The 18,092-nt window shown below is 46.9% G+C and overlaps 7 protein-coding genes across 7 annotated transcripts; 3 read left to right on the top strand and 4 right to left on the bottom strand.

Annotated features, from left to right (window-relative positions):
* Nucleotides 1–280: 280 nt before the first annotated feature.
* Nucleotides 281–952, bottom strand: PGRI_074760 (MARVEL domain-containing protein; the record flags this gene model as incomplete). The annotated part of the gene is made up of 1 exon (XM_040795190.1): nucleotides 281–952. The coding sequence occupies one exon, from the start codon at nucleotides 950–952 to the stop codon at nucleotides 281–283; it is 672 nt and encodes a 223-aa protein (XP_040652867.1).
* Nucleotides 953–1,739: 787 nt separating this feature from the next.
* Nucleotides 1,740–3,594, top strand: PGRI_074750 (putative isoamyl alcohol oxidase; the record flags this gene model as incomplete). The annotated part of the gene is made up of 2 exons (XM_040795189.1): nucleotides 1,740–2,215; nucleotides 2,271–3,594. 2 exons carry the CDS (start codon nucleotides 1,740–1,742, stop codon nucleotides 3,592–3,594), a joined length of 1,800 nt encoding a protein of 599 aa, XP_040652866.1.
* A 411-nt stretch (nucleotides 3,595–4,005) lies between these two features.
* Nucleotides 4,006–5,701, bottom strand: PGRI_074740 (uncharacterized protein; the record flags this gene model as incomplete). Its single annotated transcript, XM_040795188.1, has 2 exons — nucleotides 4,006–5,235; nucleotides 5,300–5,701. 2 exons carry the CDS (start codon nucleotides 5,699–5,701, stop codon nucleotides 4,006–4,008), a joined length of 1,632 nt encoding a protein of 543 aa, XP_040652865.1.
* A 432-nt stretch (nucleotides 5,702–6,133) lies between these two features.
* On the bottom strand, nucleotides 6,134–7,778 carry PGRI_074730 (Aldehyde dehydrogenase NAD(P)-dependent; the record flags this gene model as incomplete). The annotated part of the gene is made up of 3 exons (XM_040795187.1): nucleotides 6,134–6,928; nucleotides 6,989–7,699; nucleotides 7,746–7,778. The coding sequence occupies 3 exons, from the start codon at nucleotides 7,776–7,778 to the stop codon at nucleotides 6,134–6,136; spliced, it is 1,539 nt and encodes a 512-aa protein (XP_040652864.1).
* Nucleotides 7,779–10,302: 2,524 nt separating this feature from the next.
* Nucleotides 10,303–13,661, top strand: PGRI_074720 (uncharacterized protein; the record flags this gene model as incomplete). Its single annotated transcript, XM_040795186.1, has 11 exons — nucleotides 10,303–10,332; nucleotides 10,382–10,514; nucleotides 10,564–10,748; nucleotides 10,802–10,838; nucleotides 10,893–10,960; nucleotides 11,005–11,387; nucleotides 11,446–11,693; nucleotides 12,305–12,393; nucleotides 12,457–13,093; nucleotides 13,150–13,273; nucleotides 13,526–13,661. 11 exons carry the CDS (start codon nucleotides 10,303–10,305, stop codon nucleotides 13,659–13,661), a joined length of 2,070 nt encoding a protein of 689 aa, XP_040652863.1.
* A 1,907-nt stretch (nucleotides 13,662–15,568) lies between these two features.
* PGRI_074710 (uncharacterized protein) lies at nucleotides 15,569–16,280 on the top strand (the record flags this gene model as incomplete). The annotated part of the gene is made up of 2 exons (XM_040795185.1): nucleotides 15,569–16,033; nucleotides 16,095–16,280. 2 exons carry the CDS (start codon nucleotides 15,569–15,571, stop codon nucleotides 16,278–16,280), a joined length of 651 nt encoding a protein of 216 aa, XP_040652862.1.
* Nucleotides 16,281–16,411: 131 nt separating this feature from the next.
* On the bottom strand, nucleotides 16,412–17,710 carry PGRI_074700 (NAD(P)/FAD-dependent oxidoreductase; the record flags this gene model as incomplete). Its single annotated transcript, XM_040795184.1, has 1 exon — nucleotides 16,412–17,710. One exon carries the CDS (start codon nucleotides 17,708–17,710, stop codon nucleotides 16,412–16,414), a length of 1,299 nt encoding a protein of 432 aa, XP_040652861.1.
* Nucleotides 17,711–18,092: the final 382 nt, after the last annotated feature.

Genomic DNA, 18,092 nt, shown 5'->3' with positions numbered 1-18,092 from the left:
CCTTGTTTCCGGTTTTCTTTACTTAGTTCTTAGTTTTAGTTTCATCTAGTCTAATTTCATTGAGTTTTAGTCAATTTTGTTTGTTGTCTTTTCAATTATAATAAAGGACCCCAAAATATTTAGATGTATTGAACTAACGTCCGAAGAAAGAAAAGCAAACCATGTTAACACCTAAAACCAAGAACAAGGGACGGTAAATAATTCAAATCTCGAAGACCCGATGACTAAATGGCAACAGTAACAGAGAGGAGGCTTGAACCAAGAGATAGGAAGTTTGGCTTTATGTGAGGTCTTCTTTATCTTGCCCGGTAGGTTTCTTGTCCACTGACACAGGTAAAGATTCGGTGTTCCCCTGCAGACATTTGTCGTCATCGGCGTTGCCAACCAACTCTTTTACATTCTTCTCCTCTTCAATCCATAGACCGACCTCCTCGTCGCCTTTTCCCTTCACGCTATCCGCCCGGTCAAGTCTTCGATTGACCTTGCGAGTGCGGATACACCACCCAATGCCGAGCACTGTTGTCCCACACCAAAGAAGCATATTGACAAGGTCAATCCACACCGCAGCGCGCATACGAGGGATTGAAAGAGTCGCAATACTATGTTCTATGTCGACTGAGGAACCATAGACTGTCCTAAAAACGCCCACCTGAGCAACCCAAAGGATGAACAAAACTCCATCCCAAGCTGACCATGCGACTTGAGTCACAGTGACGAAGCAATGCACAATGCAAGTCAGAGCTGAGAGTGCAGCAACAAATTCGGCATATATCCATTCCGTGTGGGCATGGGTTTTGGTCTTCGTAGCGTGTGCTAAATCGACACCATAGAGACCAGCGACCGTGACAGCGAAGATAAACTGAAGGGCGCGAAGTGTAGCACGGCTGATAACTCCACAGATTCCGCGTTTGTGCCAGTAATGATCAATCGGTCGAGGTGTGGATTTGACCATGGTGGATGGGTATAGGTAGAAAAAGAGTCGAGGGTTTTGTGGCTGGAAAGATACAAGTTTATACTAACCTATGTAGAGGGGATTTTCATTACTTTTAAAGCGAAGCTTATTACAAGGCAAAGATGTAAAATTTCCTAAAATAATCACAGTTTTCAAATGAAGTTCTAAAGAAAGATATATTAATGTGCCCACTTGTCCGCTTTAGGAAATTTTGTCGTACTCGTAGCACTGAACCCTAGTACGGGCAGAAGTTCCCACATAGTGGAGATAACCGTGCCTACTTTATGCTTGACTATTCTTAGATGTTTAATAGAATATCACATCTCCTGTCTCTATTTTTCTGCCTAGAATGGAGAGTCTGGAAAGTGGCAACATCTCTATAATTAGCTGATGCAGATGAAGACCTTGGGACAGTAGAACCCACTATATCCAGTTCCTCAAAATCCCTAAGTTTATATTCTGTTTAGCAGAATTGGAGAAGTTTCTGAAAAGGCCCGATCCATACTACACGCTCCATATTGAATTTATAATTGATCTACATCTTCAAGTCCGACAGTGGGTAGAAACGTACGCAGCCCCCCGTTCACACTTCGAGTGAGTGCACTAGTCGCACTCTAAGTCTTACCCCTTCAGAGGTTATCCACATGTGGTTCCTTCCGCAATAGGTATTTTCGTATTCGATAGTCTGCGCGGTCGTGAAAACAAGGTCCCGGATCGCCCTTTAAGTACCCCTTTAACCCTGCGTTGGCCGAGTTCTGAATTACAAATTAGTGCACTTTCAGCAGCTATGATCCCATTCTCTCTTCAGGCAATCTTCGCACATCTACTCGTTGTTGTTGCAGCTTCTGGAAGTTGCAAAACCTCTCCCGATGATTCAAGCTGGCCTTCTGCCAACGAATGGCAGGCATTAAACCAGTCAATCCAGGGGACTCTCATAAAGACCGCTCCTGCAGCCTCGTCATGTTACCCCGGGAATCCATTTGGCTCCTCGGAGAATTGTACTGTTGTGAAAAACCATTGGACCTATGCCTCGTACCATTCTTCTTGGCCTGAGAGTGTCGACTACCCGATCTACGCCAACAACTCTTGTCTACCACAGGGGGCTACTGGATACACCAAGGATAGAGGGTGCGAGATTGGTGGTCTACCGCGGTATATTGTGAATGCCACGACTGAGATGCAGATTGCTACTGCGATGAAATGGGCCTCACACAGGAACATTCGTGTAGTCGTGAAGGGAACCGGACATGATCTGAATGGTCGGTATGTGGCATCGACTCCAAGCTTATAATAACCTGACCCTCTAACTACTTATTAGGTCGACGGGAGCATTTTCACTCTCCATTTGGACGCATAATTTCAAACACACGATGCACCACCCAAATTGGATTGTTCCTGGCAGGAATGAAACCGTGGACGTTCTCGTCTGTGGCAGTGGAAATAACTGGGGCTCTGCCAATCTTGCAGCACACAAAGTGCACAGAGTTGTCGTGGGCGGCGAAGACTCTACAGTGGGATTGGGTGGCTTGATACAAAACGGTGGCCACGGGTGGCTGTCAAGCCATTATGGTCTTGCATCGGACCAAGTATACCAAGCCACCGTCATAACCACTGATGGTCATCGCCTTGTTGCAAATGCCGCACAGAACCAAGATCTTTTCTGGGCGATTCGCGGCGGCGGCGGAGGACAGTTTGGCGTGGTAACCGAGTTTGTCCTGAAAACTTATCCTGAACCTAAGAACATGGTCACGGGAGGGTTTTCCTTCCATGCAGTATCCGACTCCAACGTTAGTGAAAGTGCGTCTTGGACTGCTATGGCCGAGCTTTCTTCTCTCATTCCCGATATTATGGATACTGGCCTCACAGGCAGTGTCACCGCGCTAACGGGTCAACAGGCCGTGGCGCTGATGGGGCTAAAGCAATCAGCTCCCGGTGTCGCTGTGTCTGTGGGTTTGACTGGGTATAACATGACAACTCGTGCCATGAACGCTAAAATCAACAATTTGGTAGCGCGGATTGCCAACGCCACGCAGGGGAGCCATTTGAACTTCTCTTTGACAGCACCGACTTCTAAGAGCTATTACACCGACTCTGGCTCTAGTACCGCTGCTGGGGCTGTCAGCCTGCTCACTAGTCGCCTCCTGGGCCGACGGGAACTCTCCGATATCCCCAAAGAGGACCTGATTCAGTACCTTCAACGGATCCTCGTTTCTGATGGCCCCGCTGGATCGATGCTTCTTTTCGGTCTACAAGGCGGGCTTGGACTCGCTAACGTCCCAGAGCAAATGCGCGGAAGTGTTCATCCAGCCTGGCGTCAAGCCTATGCACATGTGATGACTTACGGGGCATCAATCAATGCCACTGGTGATCCAACTGAGTCTTTGAAATCCGGAGCGAAATACTACGAGAGAGTCAAAGAGCCTGTGTGGAGGGAATGGGCTCCGAATACCGGTGCCTACATGAATGAGGGAAACCCTTTTAGTACTACGTGGAAGCAGGATTTCTATGGTGAAAACTATGAAAAGCTTCTGGAGATCAAGCGCAAGTACGATCCCAGTGAAAGCTTGTTCATTTGGAGCGGCATTGGAAGTGATATGTGGGATTACGACCTGAAAACTGGATTGTTGTGTCGGACATCCTGAATCTTTTCATCTAGCTTCACAGAGAGCTTCCAAGACCCAGGGAAAGCGCGAGGCCCGATAGTTGCTCTGCTACACTCAATATATGCTTGTACAATTTACACCGATACTGTATCCTTTATTTCCCCCTTCATTTTGCATTATATCTTCTTTCCTAGTTACCTGTTACTTCAATTCTTGATTGCTATCTTCTAATTGTTGTGGTCGCGTTTGATTAAGACCCCTAATACCTTTCCTAGATGATAGATCCGCTATATACTCTCTACGGCATTTAAGTTGCAAGTTCCACTCGTGACGGTCTGTGAAACAGTAACAAAGCCTTGCACACGGATTCACCCTTGAGTAATATAATATTAATATTGACATTGAATAACAAGGGTATAGGGTGATATGATATCTTGCTCATATACACCTTCAAACTATCTGAAGGGTCACAAAGGGTTCCCCAGTGAAACTCTCAGGCATCGTATATGTAACGTTGTAATACGAAAATTCATTAACACCACCAGAACCGACGTAAGTCATTGTATAATCCGGTTGCGCGTTTGTCGAGACTTTGAGTTTCAACCCAGGTAGACCTTCCAGCCCAGTTACATTGAACCCATTGTTGATCGTGAGGCCACTGAACAAGAAGTTGAATGAAATCGGACCTAGCGCAGATGTTGCGTTCGGGTATGAGATGTGCAAAGACCCAGGGGTGGCCACAGCATGAATAGATGACTCGGTAACCCAGTGTGAAATGCAGCCAATCTTCTGCTCGTCAATAGCCCACTGAATAACGGCAGGGCTGAATTGACTGGGGTTGATGCTGGGACCTCCGACAAGTTCCTCGGCAATTGTTTCTGCGCCAATTGTCACATCCTTGGACATCCAAGCAGTGATATTGCGAGGATAAGTATCAAAGGGCGGCGAGAAAGCCTGCGAACTATACACATGCTCGCCGGGGAATTTGAGCAAACTTGCCTTTGCTTTTTCAGACATAGTCTTGACCATTGTAGGCATTGACAAGGCGAAGAGAGGGTAGAATGCCAGATCATCTTGATGGAACATGCCCAAATTTTGCTGAGGAACGGGTGCATGCTTGCGGCCAATCACACCCCAAATGACGGCGCCGACAAGAGATGCGTATTCCTTCATATTGTAACCATATGACCGATCCCAAGGGCCAGCAAGGTTCTTCAGGTTTGCGTTATAAAGCTGAGCAAGTTCATTCCAGCTGGCTTCGAGCATCTCTGGTCCATACTTCTTCAACGAACTGTCCTTTGTCGCGTACTGGTTCCAGAGAGCCAGAGCCCACATGGCGACGCCAGCGTATGTTGGAGAATTAAATTCGGATAATGTGTGGTGCTTACTCCAGAGGTCGTAGATATCCTGTGCGAATATCTCACCAGACTGGGTCAGGTTTGCATCGCCCACTCGTGCACCAACCCAGTTGTGGAAAATCGTTCGCATCAACCAGGGATTAGAGTAGCAGGGGTAAGAATTGTCGCCATCAACTCCTCCAACGCGATAAAGATCGCCTTTGGCGGCAATGTGCAAGGACTTCTCCACCTTGGCGACTGTCGCGCGTGGAAGCAGGTGGCCGTAATCATTCAAGGCCACAATCCAAGAACAGCCCACGAAGACGCGAATATTTGGATCCCACTGACCATCGGGTTAGCAAAATGGCCCACAAATAATTTGTATAGAGTAGATTTTATCGACTTACCGAGCTGTATGGGCCATCATCAGGATATACTAGCGTCCCAGGCTGAGGCTCCGAAGGCGCTTGTTGATAATCCCCATACCACTGTTTAGATGGATCGAGATATTGACCAGAGATGACATTGTCAAAAATGCGAATGGCTTTTGCAACATCACCCGGTCCATTTCTAGCTAATAATTGAGGTGCATACCAGGCCGTGTGCCGACTATCATAGCGTCCAGGACTACTGGCTGCGCTGATCAGATAGCCGGCCTCGTCATCCCAGTACCCATCATTCCATTCAATAGCAGTATTGAACATGTCCACCGCGTGCGGTGACGCATGGAACCTGGATGACCATTTGTCTAATGGAGAAGTAGAGACAATGCTGGCACTCAATCCGAGAAGAGCGAGTGAGAGCTTCATGTCGGAGATTCCCCGATATGAAAATAAATTATAAGTTGCAAAAGAAGCTCAGTTTCATTTCAACTTCCACATACTCTTGTCTTTATAACTTCAATTTTAAGTTGTATACTTCGTATAGTAGCTTAGTTTAGATTGAACCCCGGCAATCTGCACCGGTGATATAGCCGTGATCACCGAATATGCCGGTCTATACTCCACACATTAGACCGCTTGTTTCAATGTGCCGAAGTAGCTTCATTATGCACGGCATATATTAATGCGCTTATCTTTAACGCCGCATTTCCCCGGCTTTGCCGTTTTGTGCTTCCCCCCTTCAAGGCCATCGAGGTCAAAGAGCTTGGAGATCTTCCCCGCTCAAAGGCATTTACGAGGTAATTCCACCTATGGTATCCAGAAACTGTTGCAAATATACTTTCATTTCCTACACTAGATTTACTTGAGCCACTTAGAACCGAAAGCAACAATCTGACCCCGAGTCATAAACAATACAGAAGCCGCGATTACCCCAACGCCAAGGACCCACTTCGAGGAAGCGAATGTCGTATCATTGCCGTCTCGGTCAAAGGGCGGGATGATAGATGAGCCCATCTTGTGGGCCTTTTGAACCGAGTAGGGGGGATAGCGCGCAGCCATAAGTCCCTCCAACCATGAAGGCACGGCATTGATATGCGTACGCAGATGGGAGAAAGTCAAAATACCATGCGGTCCATGATAACGCCCCTGACCAGAGTTTCCAACACCACCGAATGGCACATCACGAGCAGCTAAATGGAGACCGCAGTCATTGAAGGTAACGCCGCCGGACTGGGTTTCGTTCAAGACCCGAGCCTTTTCGACTTCTTGGGTGGTGAAGGCGTAGATTGCGAGTGGATGCTCTCCGGCACGTGTGTGGGAGATAGCGGTATCGAAATCTGCATCGACGATGGGGAGAATCGGGCCGAAAAGCTCTTCGGAGAGAAGGGAGTCGCCGGGCTTGACTCCAGTCACGATCGTTGGTGCAAAATACAGACTTTGGCGATCACGCTGGCCACCATAGACTATCTTCCCGGAGGTCTGTTGGAGTAGATTTTCAAGGCGCTCAAAGTTGCGATCGTTGATGATGTGTGTATAATACTCTGGGTTGTTGTCTTTGCCTCCTCGGAACGTGTCGAAGTGTCGAATTAAGTCTGCGACAAGGGGCTCTCGTAGGCTCGGGTGGACGAGGACGTGGTTCACGTTTAAGCAAATCTGTGGTTAGTTGAGATAGGTTAGCTTTTGATGGCTGCAGGGCGAACCGTGTTAGCTTACCTGTCCAGCATTCATGAACTTGGTAACGGCAATGTGTTTTGCAGTAAGATCGATATTTGCTGACTCCGCGACAATAGCAGGACATTGACCGCCCAACTCGAGTGTGACGGGAGTCAGATGCTTTGCCGCTGCTGCATGGATGATTTTGGCAATATTGGGGGATCCAGTGTAGAAAATGTGATCAAAGCGATGTTCGAGGATATAGCCCATCTCTTGTGGACCAGCGGAAACACACCGAATCGCATCTTGATCCATATATTTGGGAACGATATCCATCAGCACATCTTGAGTGGCACTTGCCACATCCGATGGTTTGAGAATAACGGCACACCCAGCAGCAATCGCCGCAATCATTGGCTGTAGGAGCAGACTGACGGGGAAATTCCATGCGCCAATAATCAGAGTCACACCAAGAGGTTCCTTGCGGACAGTGGCTCCTCCCAGGAAGTTGAGAAGATCAGATTTCTCTGGTCTCTCATCCTTAGTCCACTCATTCAGTTTTTTGAGAGTGCGTAGAACATCGATTTGGATATTACTGCAGTCGCCGATATAGGCTTCTTGATAGTGCTTGTGTAGGTCGGTATAGAGGGCATCGCAGATACGCTTTTTGTTGTCCTCAATCATCCACCAAGCACGTTTCAGTTGACGACGCCTCCATTCCTTATTCTTGGTGGTGCCAGATGCAAATGCACCCTGGACACTTTGATATGCCTAGAAAATGTGAATGATGATATCGCATAATATGAATGATATTTACCTGATCAAATTCGGCGGTAGTGCTGAAACCCATGGTGAGCTGGGGATGTGGAGAACCCCTGAGGGGAAGAGGTTACAGGCTGTTATATCAACAAAGAGTGTTAAATCCGACTTGCCGATAGGTCCGGTTCAAGACTGCAGTTTATTCATCGATGTGTCGTGTATTAGAAATTTACATTAATCCACATTATTTTGTGATATTCACGGAGATAGTGAGATTTCATCTCGGGGTGGCCGATGCATATTGCATTGGCAATAAGAATGAAATCCGTGGCTATATGTTAACCTCATTTATCTCTTCTCTTAGCATGTCGCCCTCCGGCCCTTACAGTTAAAGGAGATAGACAATATGTCGAAGATCTCCATGTGGATGACCCGAAGGTGTTCCACATATATTCAAATGTACTTGATTTCCTCCACTTCTTGGCGTTATCGTTCCGAATTAGTGCTCAGACCTTGCTGCTTTTTGCTCACTGAGTAGATCTGAGCACGCCCCTGAGCGCCCTGAGCGCGATCACTGTGGGCAGAGCTTGGGGGGTGAGCAGCCTGAGTAAGCTACGTCAATAACTTTGGAAAATACAGCACACTAGCTCTATCACGTGTGTGCCCCTCCACTTTTAGCACCCATTGTCCCATCAAAAGAAAGGGCTGGAATTTCAATGTGATACCTAATCCTGGTAAACTATCTGCAATTAAGCAATCAATTGCGCTATAATAGAGCTTGCTATTTGACCACCTAATCAGTATTATTGTTTTACGATCGATACTCCTAGGTATGCTTTACCTTCTCGGTCCCGCCAGTTCCCAACCAGGGTTTGAAGAACTACCGGAGCCATGAGTTTTGGTTCAGTCTACTTGGAGATCCCCAACATGTCCTGGCACAGACGGTAACAGAGATGATCGTCAGGATATAGAGAAAGAGAACCGCTTCTCTGCTAATAAGCGTATGCACCCAGACCTCTATAAGTAATCGGATTTTCTTTATAACGCTCTAGATATATTGCTCCTAGTAGCTGGCCGTAGGCTCTGTAATAGCTAGCTTACGAAAAGACCGGAAGCCAACAATCATTGCAGCTATCTTTTGAGCTATCTTCGTACTCGCTATATCACTATATCCCTAGAAATCCGGAATCTTTACCACCCTCTATTTATAGAGGAGATTTAATTATACAGGCCTTACGCATAAACCGGGAGAGGCCAGGATTGCTTGGTTAGTTCGTATCATGAACCACCGGGTGTTGGAAGTAATTGCTGCAGAAGGTGGGGCCGGGGAACTTAAGAATTTTCGCTGAGGGACTGTAAATTGCTAGAAATTGGGATACATACCCGGGTGTTCGAGTACCCGACCTTAATGCAAATGGTTTTACTCCGTATTTCAGCTTTAATTATTTTACCACACCCCGATTCTATATGAACCGAGTTATCTGGCTTCTTGGTATGGTCTCTAACAGATTGCGGTTGAACAGTTGAACAATACGGAAATACACCCATGGACTATTATAGTTTTGACAAATTCGGCTTTCAACCCTTGAAACTGCCGAAAGTAAAAAAAAAAAGGTCGTTCTAGCCAGGGGAAATCCATCAAATAGTACGGTAGGTCAAGCTGGATCATTTATGCATAGAGGTACCCTGCCGTCTTGGCACAGGACTTCATGCCTTGATCAGGTGTAGCGGGCGGACGCACGTAACTCTATGATCAATTGTGCGGCTCTTGAAAATTTCCTTACCTGCATAACTGGTCGTTACCATAAGCACAATGCAGCAAATCAGCAACTACACAATTGGATCTATTAACTAATAAGATTGACCCCGTTGCTGCTTGTCATTTGGAAACTGAATTATGGAATTGTACTCTAGATTGATAGAGAAGTAGATAATTCCATTACCCTTACCACAAACCAATACCAATAGCATGTGGCTAAAGCGTCTTGGGAATTAATTTCGTTCCAAGAAGATCTCGTTTTAGCGTCATACCTAAACTGCCCCTATTTTGAGCTCATCTGAGGTCAATTGTACTATTGTATAAAGGTCTGGAGTCTAGTCCGTTCCTTGGCGGACTGAAACTTCGAAGGTTCTTGCTAGTGATGACTGATCAGGTCTTTCCCGAGATCATCTCTCCACCTTTTATGTGTTCTTTAGCCAATAATCACTAGCTAGGCTGAACCGAGGCTGCTAAGAAGTGACGATCAATCTTTTTTCAGCAATAATATGGATATTATGGTTTTAGCGATCCAAAGGCTCATCTTAGGCCATCCCACTATTTTTTTCCGGACGTGCCAGTATAAGGGGTTGTTTAACATAACCCAACTTGAGGCCCAATGATGAGGCGTTATACAATGTTTTTACCCATCATACATCTAGGAAGGTTCCACGCTATACGTTCGGGATATCTCCCGGAACCCGAAACAAAATCTGCTGCTGCCCCAGGTGGAAGAAAGAGTCTGCTCTCACAACGTCAGCATTGTTGCTGAATTTGTTCATCACCGTCATGAGGATTTTCTTGCCTTTTTACGCTGTCTTCGCTCTGTTGGTAGTGGGCCTTCACGCCACGGCCTTAAATGCGTCTCTCTTCCCTTCGTGCGCTGTACGTAAGTTGCCTCGAAAAAGGGTTGTCTGTTACTGATTAATCTGTACTAGATCACTTGTAACAATCAATTGTTCTCCGATTGCTCACTGAGCAATGATACGTCATGTTTCTGTGCCAGCAGCTCACGCCCCACCGACCTGTTGGATTGTGTTGCAAATAATTGCACGACTAAGGAATTTTTTAGTACGTTTCGTTCTTCTTGAGCAATTAAATTCTTACCTAACTGCTCTAGCTACAAAACGGCTGTATGAACAAGAATGTGACATCACACCACTCAAAGGCCCTCCACTGGTCAGCGGCTCAACTCTAGTTCCTCTTATTCTCGCCTCATTTTTCTTTGTTGCGAGAATTGTTGCTAAGAGTATCGGTCTTGCTGGCGGATGGGGATGGGATGATTATACAATTATCGTTTCATATGTATGTCACCTTTGATGTTCCCCCATATTATGTAAATGTTAACAGGCCCGCAGGTCCTAGGAGTCGCTATATATGTTCTCAATATATACAGTACGCCCGTGCCACGAGTCCTCCATTCCACCAGAAATACTGACAGCAGCCCAGTGATCCGCAGCGGCTTTGGCCGAAATATCTGGGACATCGACTTCCCCGACATCACCAGTTTCTACCAGGTTTGGCTCTCCCTCTTTAACTCGATCTAAGCTAACCAACGCAGTATTTCCAAGCTCTTGCTGTGACATATAAGATTCAAATTTCCCTCGCAAAGATCTCCGTATGCCTCTTCCTACTCCGCATCTTCCAATCGAGTACATTCCGCTATCTCGCATACACGCTCATTGCTATAAACGCCGCCATCGGTATCATCTGGGCTTTGGTGGATTCTTTCCGCTGTTTGCCAACCCGATTGATATGGACCGGCTGGACAAATGAGGAATCTGGGCAATGCATCAATTTCATCAACTCAACCTTCGTCAACTGTCTGGTGAACATCTTTGTCGACTCGTTCATGGTCGTGGTACCAGTGTATGAAGTGACCAAGTTGCAATTGCCTCTGCGGAAGAAGTTAACCGTGGCCTTGATGTTCATCGTGGGTTCTGTGTATGCAATTCCCAGCCTGGCTTATGTATCACCTATGACGTACTTACCGATATCACAGTCTAACAATCATTGCTATAATCCGAGTCATCGTCTTCTGGAAAAACCGCTGGGGCATCAACCAGACTGTCGGTTTGTACCCCCTCGTCCACTGGTCCGTGATCGAAACCCAAATCGCCGTCATGTGCGCTTGTTTGCCTGCCTTCAGAGCTCTCCTTGGCCGAGTATTCCCCGGATTCCTGGGAGGTTCGTCACGGACGTACGCATCTCCTGCGGTGGACTACTATCATAAACAGACGTCAGGGAAGGGTAATATTAATAAGTCTGTCAGCTATTCTGTGAATTATACTTCCAGATCGGAGACAAATAGTGATATCGAGTTAGTTGACACGGGTGCCAAGTACCATCAGTGATGGTCCTGCGTCTTTGCTCATGAAGGGAGAATTATTTTACTACAGATAAAATTTTATGAAGTGGTTGATTAACTAGGTAATAAAAAAAGTAAAACTTTGCCCGGGATGCTTCATATAAATGCTTGTACGTCATGCTGCTCAACGAGCTCCGCCACTCCCCGCAGCAAACGGTACAGTCAGTGACGATCTATTAGTTTAATTGTTGACGACAACCAAATAAGCCTGAAATCACGAGAAGCTTATATCAAGAAAGAAGGCTGGAGTTACGTGACAGTAACAAATGGACTTGAGGCTGTAAGGAGTATGTGATCGCGAGAACCCAGGCTCCCGGACCCCGAGACCTTGGCAGCCCCACCTAACCACTGCTTCGGGAAGGTGATCTCCCGCCCAAACCGGATAATAGTCACGTGTCATTGGTTCGCCCCCCGTAGAAGACGGACCTCGATCTTGATCTTGTTTGCCTTGCCTTTTTCCTACAGCAGCCCCTCATGGCCTTGACAGTTGCAGTGGCCGGCGCGACTGGTGCCGTAGGAAAAACAATCGTTGAACAGATCCTAAATGAGAACAAATTTTCGGTGGTGGCTCTGACACGAAGGGTATGTTACAGTAAAGCAAACCCCCCTAATTCCTCAGAGCATACCAGTTGACAACTGAACTAGGAACATGTCGAATCACCAGTCAGTAACGTACAATACGTACAAACAGACTATGATGATCACACAACACTTGTGCAACAACTAGAGCGCCATGCAGTACAGACGGTGATCTGTGCAATTGGCATGTTAGGAGATGACTGTTCACAAGCCCAAATCAGTTTGATCAAAGCTGCCGACGAGGCAAGCACGGTACAAAGGTTTATAACAAGCGAGTTTGGCTATTTTACACGTGAAGAGTACCGCCCCCTGGCCCTCCAGATATACTTGAACCTGAAGCTTACACACACCTGCAGGAGACGGCATATTGATCCAGGGGTGGACTGGTTCTTGGAGGCTGCAGATATTCTTAAAACCAGCAAGTTGACCTATACTCGCCCTGTTTGTGGCGCCTTCATGGATTTCCTGGGAATGCCATATGCTCGATCAAATATTGCCCCAATGAACATTGTCATTGACGTTCTCAATCGACAAGCTCACATTCCTGGGGATGGAAATACCCCTATCACTATGATTTACAGCTATGATGCTGCAACATTGGTTGCCAAGCTGTTAGAAGTTGATGAATGGTCTGAATTCAGCTTTTGCAATGGGGATGACACAACGTTAAGTGAGGTTTTAAGGATGGCGGAGGAAATCTGCGGTAAGAACTCTTTTCTGGAACGATATGCAGTCTGTTCTAACTACCATATGCTATAGGTGAAAAGTTTAGAGTCACCTATCTGAAGGCCGAGGAGGTCGAAAAAGGCAATGTTCCTATACTCGAGGTTCCCGACGGAAGTGGCATTCAGCCAAAGGAACTTTTAGACTACAGTGTATTCGGGTATCAACTTTACCTTGCAAGGGGCTTTCAGTTACCAGACGAAGGGCGGATTGGAAACAGATTCCCCGGCTTTAAACCGAGGACTGTCCGGGAATTTTTAGAGTCGACTTGGAGAGCTCATGTGTAATTTCAATTCATTTTGATGCAGGCATTCTTGTAGCCTCGGTCTCTCTTGTTCTACGGTAGTCAAGTACTAATAATCATGTAGATCGACCAGCTGCTTCGTCGAAGTGAATGTGTCAACGGATGAAGCTACATATTCCCCGAGCCGCAGTCAAAGCCCATTATTCATCCTCTAGTCGGCATCCTGCTGCTCAAGGATCTGAACGATACCGATCTCGCTACTAGTATCTTCCTAAGGGACCTGGGGATCGGAAAGGCTGAATAGGGATAGTTAATCACTCTTCTCCGCGGCCGAAGACTTTTCTCCTGTGTCGCCCAATAATAGATAAATCCGTAACTTCTAATTTATATTATCGTGCTCTAGTACATTAATTCAAGAGGGGGACGAGATCGGAAGATCATGTACCTCAAAAAAGTAGGGCTTACAGTAAGAAATAATACCAAGAAGTAGTTCGTAAATGAATTGTGGGGCAAAGGACTTCTTTGGGTATGGACTGTGCAGTGTGGACTGAGTGCTCAATAGATAGCTCTAGGCTACTGAGCCTGAGTACGGGCGACTAAGTATGCCACGCTGGACATAACTCTTATTGGTTAATATTGATGTCTACAGATGCTTGGATACTTCGATATTCGCACCTATACAAATCTGGAATTCTATTATTTCTCGGCATTGAACACTTCCCATTGTATATAATCGGATGCTAGTAGAGAAGCACCCTCCTACAGTGTTCAACATCACCAATTTTAAGATATACCTACTTCTGTCCCTATAAGATATATATATATATATATATATATTTGTACTTGAATAATCTGTTACCTATTGAACCCCCGTATACCACCTGAGCCTGGACTGAAATTTACTCAAAGAGCCTGATTCTGAGCGCCCTCATAAAAGCGGCAGCTAAGATCCATACATCTGGATTCCCCAACCCCCTTTTGCCAAAAAAAGATCAGCCCAAGTGGATACGTCAATATTCACGAGCGAATAGAAATGAATAGAATACGAAGGCTAAGAAATATACTTATCGCCTCGCATTTAACAAAGAAAGTCCACTCATGCGGGGTAAACGGTCTAGATATCTACCATGACTGCAATTTCAAGAGCTCGTACAGGCTGCTGGACATGTCGCGCACGACGCGTCAAATGTGATGGTAATTTCCCCTAAACCCTTACGTGATCCCCGTTCTAATTGATACCTTGTTAGAAACTCATCCAATTTGCCGTCGTTGCGCCCGTAACGATGCCTCATGCGGGTACGGACTTCGTCTAGTCTGGCACGAGGAGTCATTAGCCCGAGGCGTTTGTCATGGAAGAGCGGGGGTATGGTCCAAGCGAAAAGATGCCCGAAAGAAAGAAACACTTGAGCAAGTGAACGATAGATTGCCGTCAAATTCGGAGCATGCTGGCGATGACCGGACCTGGATGTTTTTGAACACAACAATGGTCGACCTCCAGATCTATTTTGATGGAACCCAGCCCAATTGCAAACGGATGAAGCCGTTGTCTCAACCAAGTCCGTTGTCGCCTTGGCTGAATACCATATCTCCCGGCCAGCGATCAGATTGCGACCCGGTGCTCATGTCGTATTTCGAACATATCATCTGCAGCAGCTCTACTCTTGTCGATAATGCACATTACAATCCATATCGATATCTCATACTCCCCATGGCCCTACAGTCTGAGGGGCTATATCACGCCGCCCTAGCAATAGCAGCCAATACCCTCAAACTGTCAGACCAACGGTACCGGCTTCCGGCATTAGAGCATCACCACCGGGCACTAAATCACCTTCGCGGGTTGTTGAATAAGACTGACTGGGTAGAAAATGAACTGGATGAGATGCTCGGTCTGGTCTTGATGTTATGCTGGTTTGATGTAGGATCTTACTTCTGTTCGATGAGAAATCTCCTAACTCCCTGCAGATATCAGATAGTAGTCGCCCTTCCTGGGTCACCCATCTCAACGGGTTCCAGAACTTAATTCGCACACGAAGAGAACGTCCCGGACGCTCATCTCACAGTCAAAGATTGACGAGTTTCTTCAATCGTTATTTCGCCTTTCACTTAGTTCTAGCCCGCACTGCGTTTCGCGTCGCCCCTCCCTCATCCCATATATTGCCTCTCCTGCCGGGCAGTATACTGGAAAAATCAGACATTATCGATCCGTACATGGGATTGAGCCCCGCTCTCTTACTGAAGATCGATCAAGTAGCCGAACTAGCGTGGGCTTGTGACAATGACAACATAAAAATCAACCGTAAAGATGTTGCTCAACTAAAGAACGACCTCGATAGCCTTCAACAAAGGATACCCACAGAACACATCGATCCTAATATGGAGTGTGCTGCAATCGCAGAAGCAAACAGGCTTGGGGCCCTTCTTCTTCTGTATGAGATCTGTTCGACCAAAGCCCCTATTGATCGATCTGGTATCCCGACATTGGAATCCGAGGAGAAGAATGTTTATGTTGAACGGATATTGACATTGCTATTGGAAAAGAAGACGAATATAATGCGTACTGCAGTTACGCCTTTATGGCCTCTCTTCTTGGCAGGGTGCTGTGCTCACAGGGAAGAGGAGAGGGTCATTGTGTTGCAGTTGTTTAGAGAACTAGAGAGTATTCGTCGATTTGGGGTATGTATAATATTCTTCTATGACGTTCTGCATCGCGTGACTAACATTTCCCGTTCCAAAGAACATCACCCCTGCGATTGAAGTCGTTGAAATGGTCTGGCGCCAGCGGGACTTGTCGGTACAGGATGAAAGAAAACTCCAGAAAAGGCTCAACCCACAGCGCCAGAAAGATCCCTTGCGAGAGACCCGGTTCTCGTGGGAGCATGCAATGGTCATGCTGGGTGATTGGAAGCTCAGCTTGACTTGAGCTTTTACTTGCACGGTAATGAAGGCTTTTGTTTATGTTCTTCCGTATATATTCTAGAAAGATGGCTTAATTCGTATAGTCCGCAGTTAATTGTCAACTTCATTCCACCTCGCGCCTCTTATGCAGTCAAATCATAATTTAGAAGCATGGCTTCTTTCGCGTGTCTGTCTACCCTTCCACCCTGTAAGGTCGCTCAACTCCATTTCCGGATCCAAGTGCGCTAGGTTCTTTGCTGTGCTCTTTTGTCCAGCTCTCCATTGCCATTGACGCACAATCTCTGGGTCAAGAGTCCCCTCAAGCAAATCGGCTACATATTTTCCAACGACAGGGAGGAACTTAAACCCATGTGCTGAGCCGCCGGTTGCCAGGAAGAGACTTTTGTGAGTCGGATGAGGGGTCACAAGAAAATGCCGATCAGCTGTATCAGCATCCCAGCAGAGCCTTGTATAACAGAAAGGTTTATCTGCAAGCTCAGGGAACACGCGCCGCAAGTTCCGGCGCATCTGGGCTTCGATCTCAAGAGGGAGGCCATCGCCGGGTGCCTGAACGAACGTGTGCGGGACAGAAGTGGTGATTCCAGACTTTGTGGTTTGTACATTGGTAATGAACTGACTGTGAGCCATCTTGAATATCCCATCTTCTTGGGGTGGGAAGAAGTAGCCCAGCTCGAGGTTATCCATAATGGGCATCGACGCATAGTGTTTCGTTTCGGAAGGGGTGAGCTGGATGTGAGCGACACTGTGCCCCTTGGCAGTCAACTGGTCCTTCACGTCTAACAGCGAAGGTGTCCAAGCTCCTGCTGCCATAATTACCACATCCGCCTCGTGTCTCGTGCCATCTGCAGTGATGACCCCCTTGCACTCGCCGGTGATATCATCCAGTATCAACTCTTGCACATTCCCCTTTTTGTTCCCCGAAATATATTTCACCCCCTTCAGCTGGGCGGCGCCTGCCATCCGCTCGATAGCTGTACCAGCAGCTGCCCACCCGGCCGTTGGATTCCACACATTGATATTCCACCCATCCAGCTTGCCTGTGACAACAGAGAAGCGAGAACGGATCTGGTCTGGTGTGAGCTTTTCGAGACCCTGTACTCCAAGCTTTTTACATGTCTCAATTGAACCCTCCACAAACGGCCGGGACAGGTTCGCCGCGCTGAGAATCCACCCGGGGACATGGTAGAGCCCACGAAACAGCGGCCAAGACCGCCACGCTTCAATAGACTCAATTCCAAGCCGTGCATATAGCGGCTCGTTATAGTCGCTGCGGATGACTTTACTGATATCGGTGGAAGCTGCTTCGCAGGAGGGAGGTGCGTATGGGTCCAGCACGCTGATGGAGGTATAGCCGCGCTGTGAAAGGTGGTATGCGGTCGAAGTGCCAAAGCAGCCGGCGCCGACGATAAGGATTCGCGCGTCTTTGTCCATCATGTGAGTTGAAGAGTTATCGCGACTTGGTTCGAATTCTTAAACTTTGAGGGTGCCGTCGCCATATTTATTGAGGTATTTTGCTTCGTCCTACCTTCTTTCGGAACATCTGATCTCGCCACCAGCTTCCTCGCGCACAATCATATGTATCATGGACATATGTTGTACTCTCGTGTGCGGGGAACAAATCTACCACTTCGTTCTGACCTTCCGATAAAGCTCTCATAGCTTGGGGTACTCGGAGATTCCCCGAGGCTCGTTTAACTCGCTTCGACCTGCACTATTTTACCCCAACATTCTCCAATATTTTCATTAAAAAGTTTCCAAATTAATTTCCATTTTATGACTTTAGATTGACATTTGAATTATGCAAAAAAGTATGGAG

This window comes from Penicillium griseofulvum (genome assembly GCF_001561935.1).
Source record: "Penicillium griseofulvum strain PG3 chromosome Unknown contig_6, whole genome shotgun sequence".
Classification (NCBI taxonomy): Eukaryota; Fungi; Ascomycota; class Eurotiomycetes; order Eurotiales; family Aspergillaceae; genus Penicillium; species Penicillium griseofulvum.
Note: the sequence above shows the minus strand (reverse complement) of the source record. Positions and strands in the feature narration are given on the sequence as shown.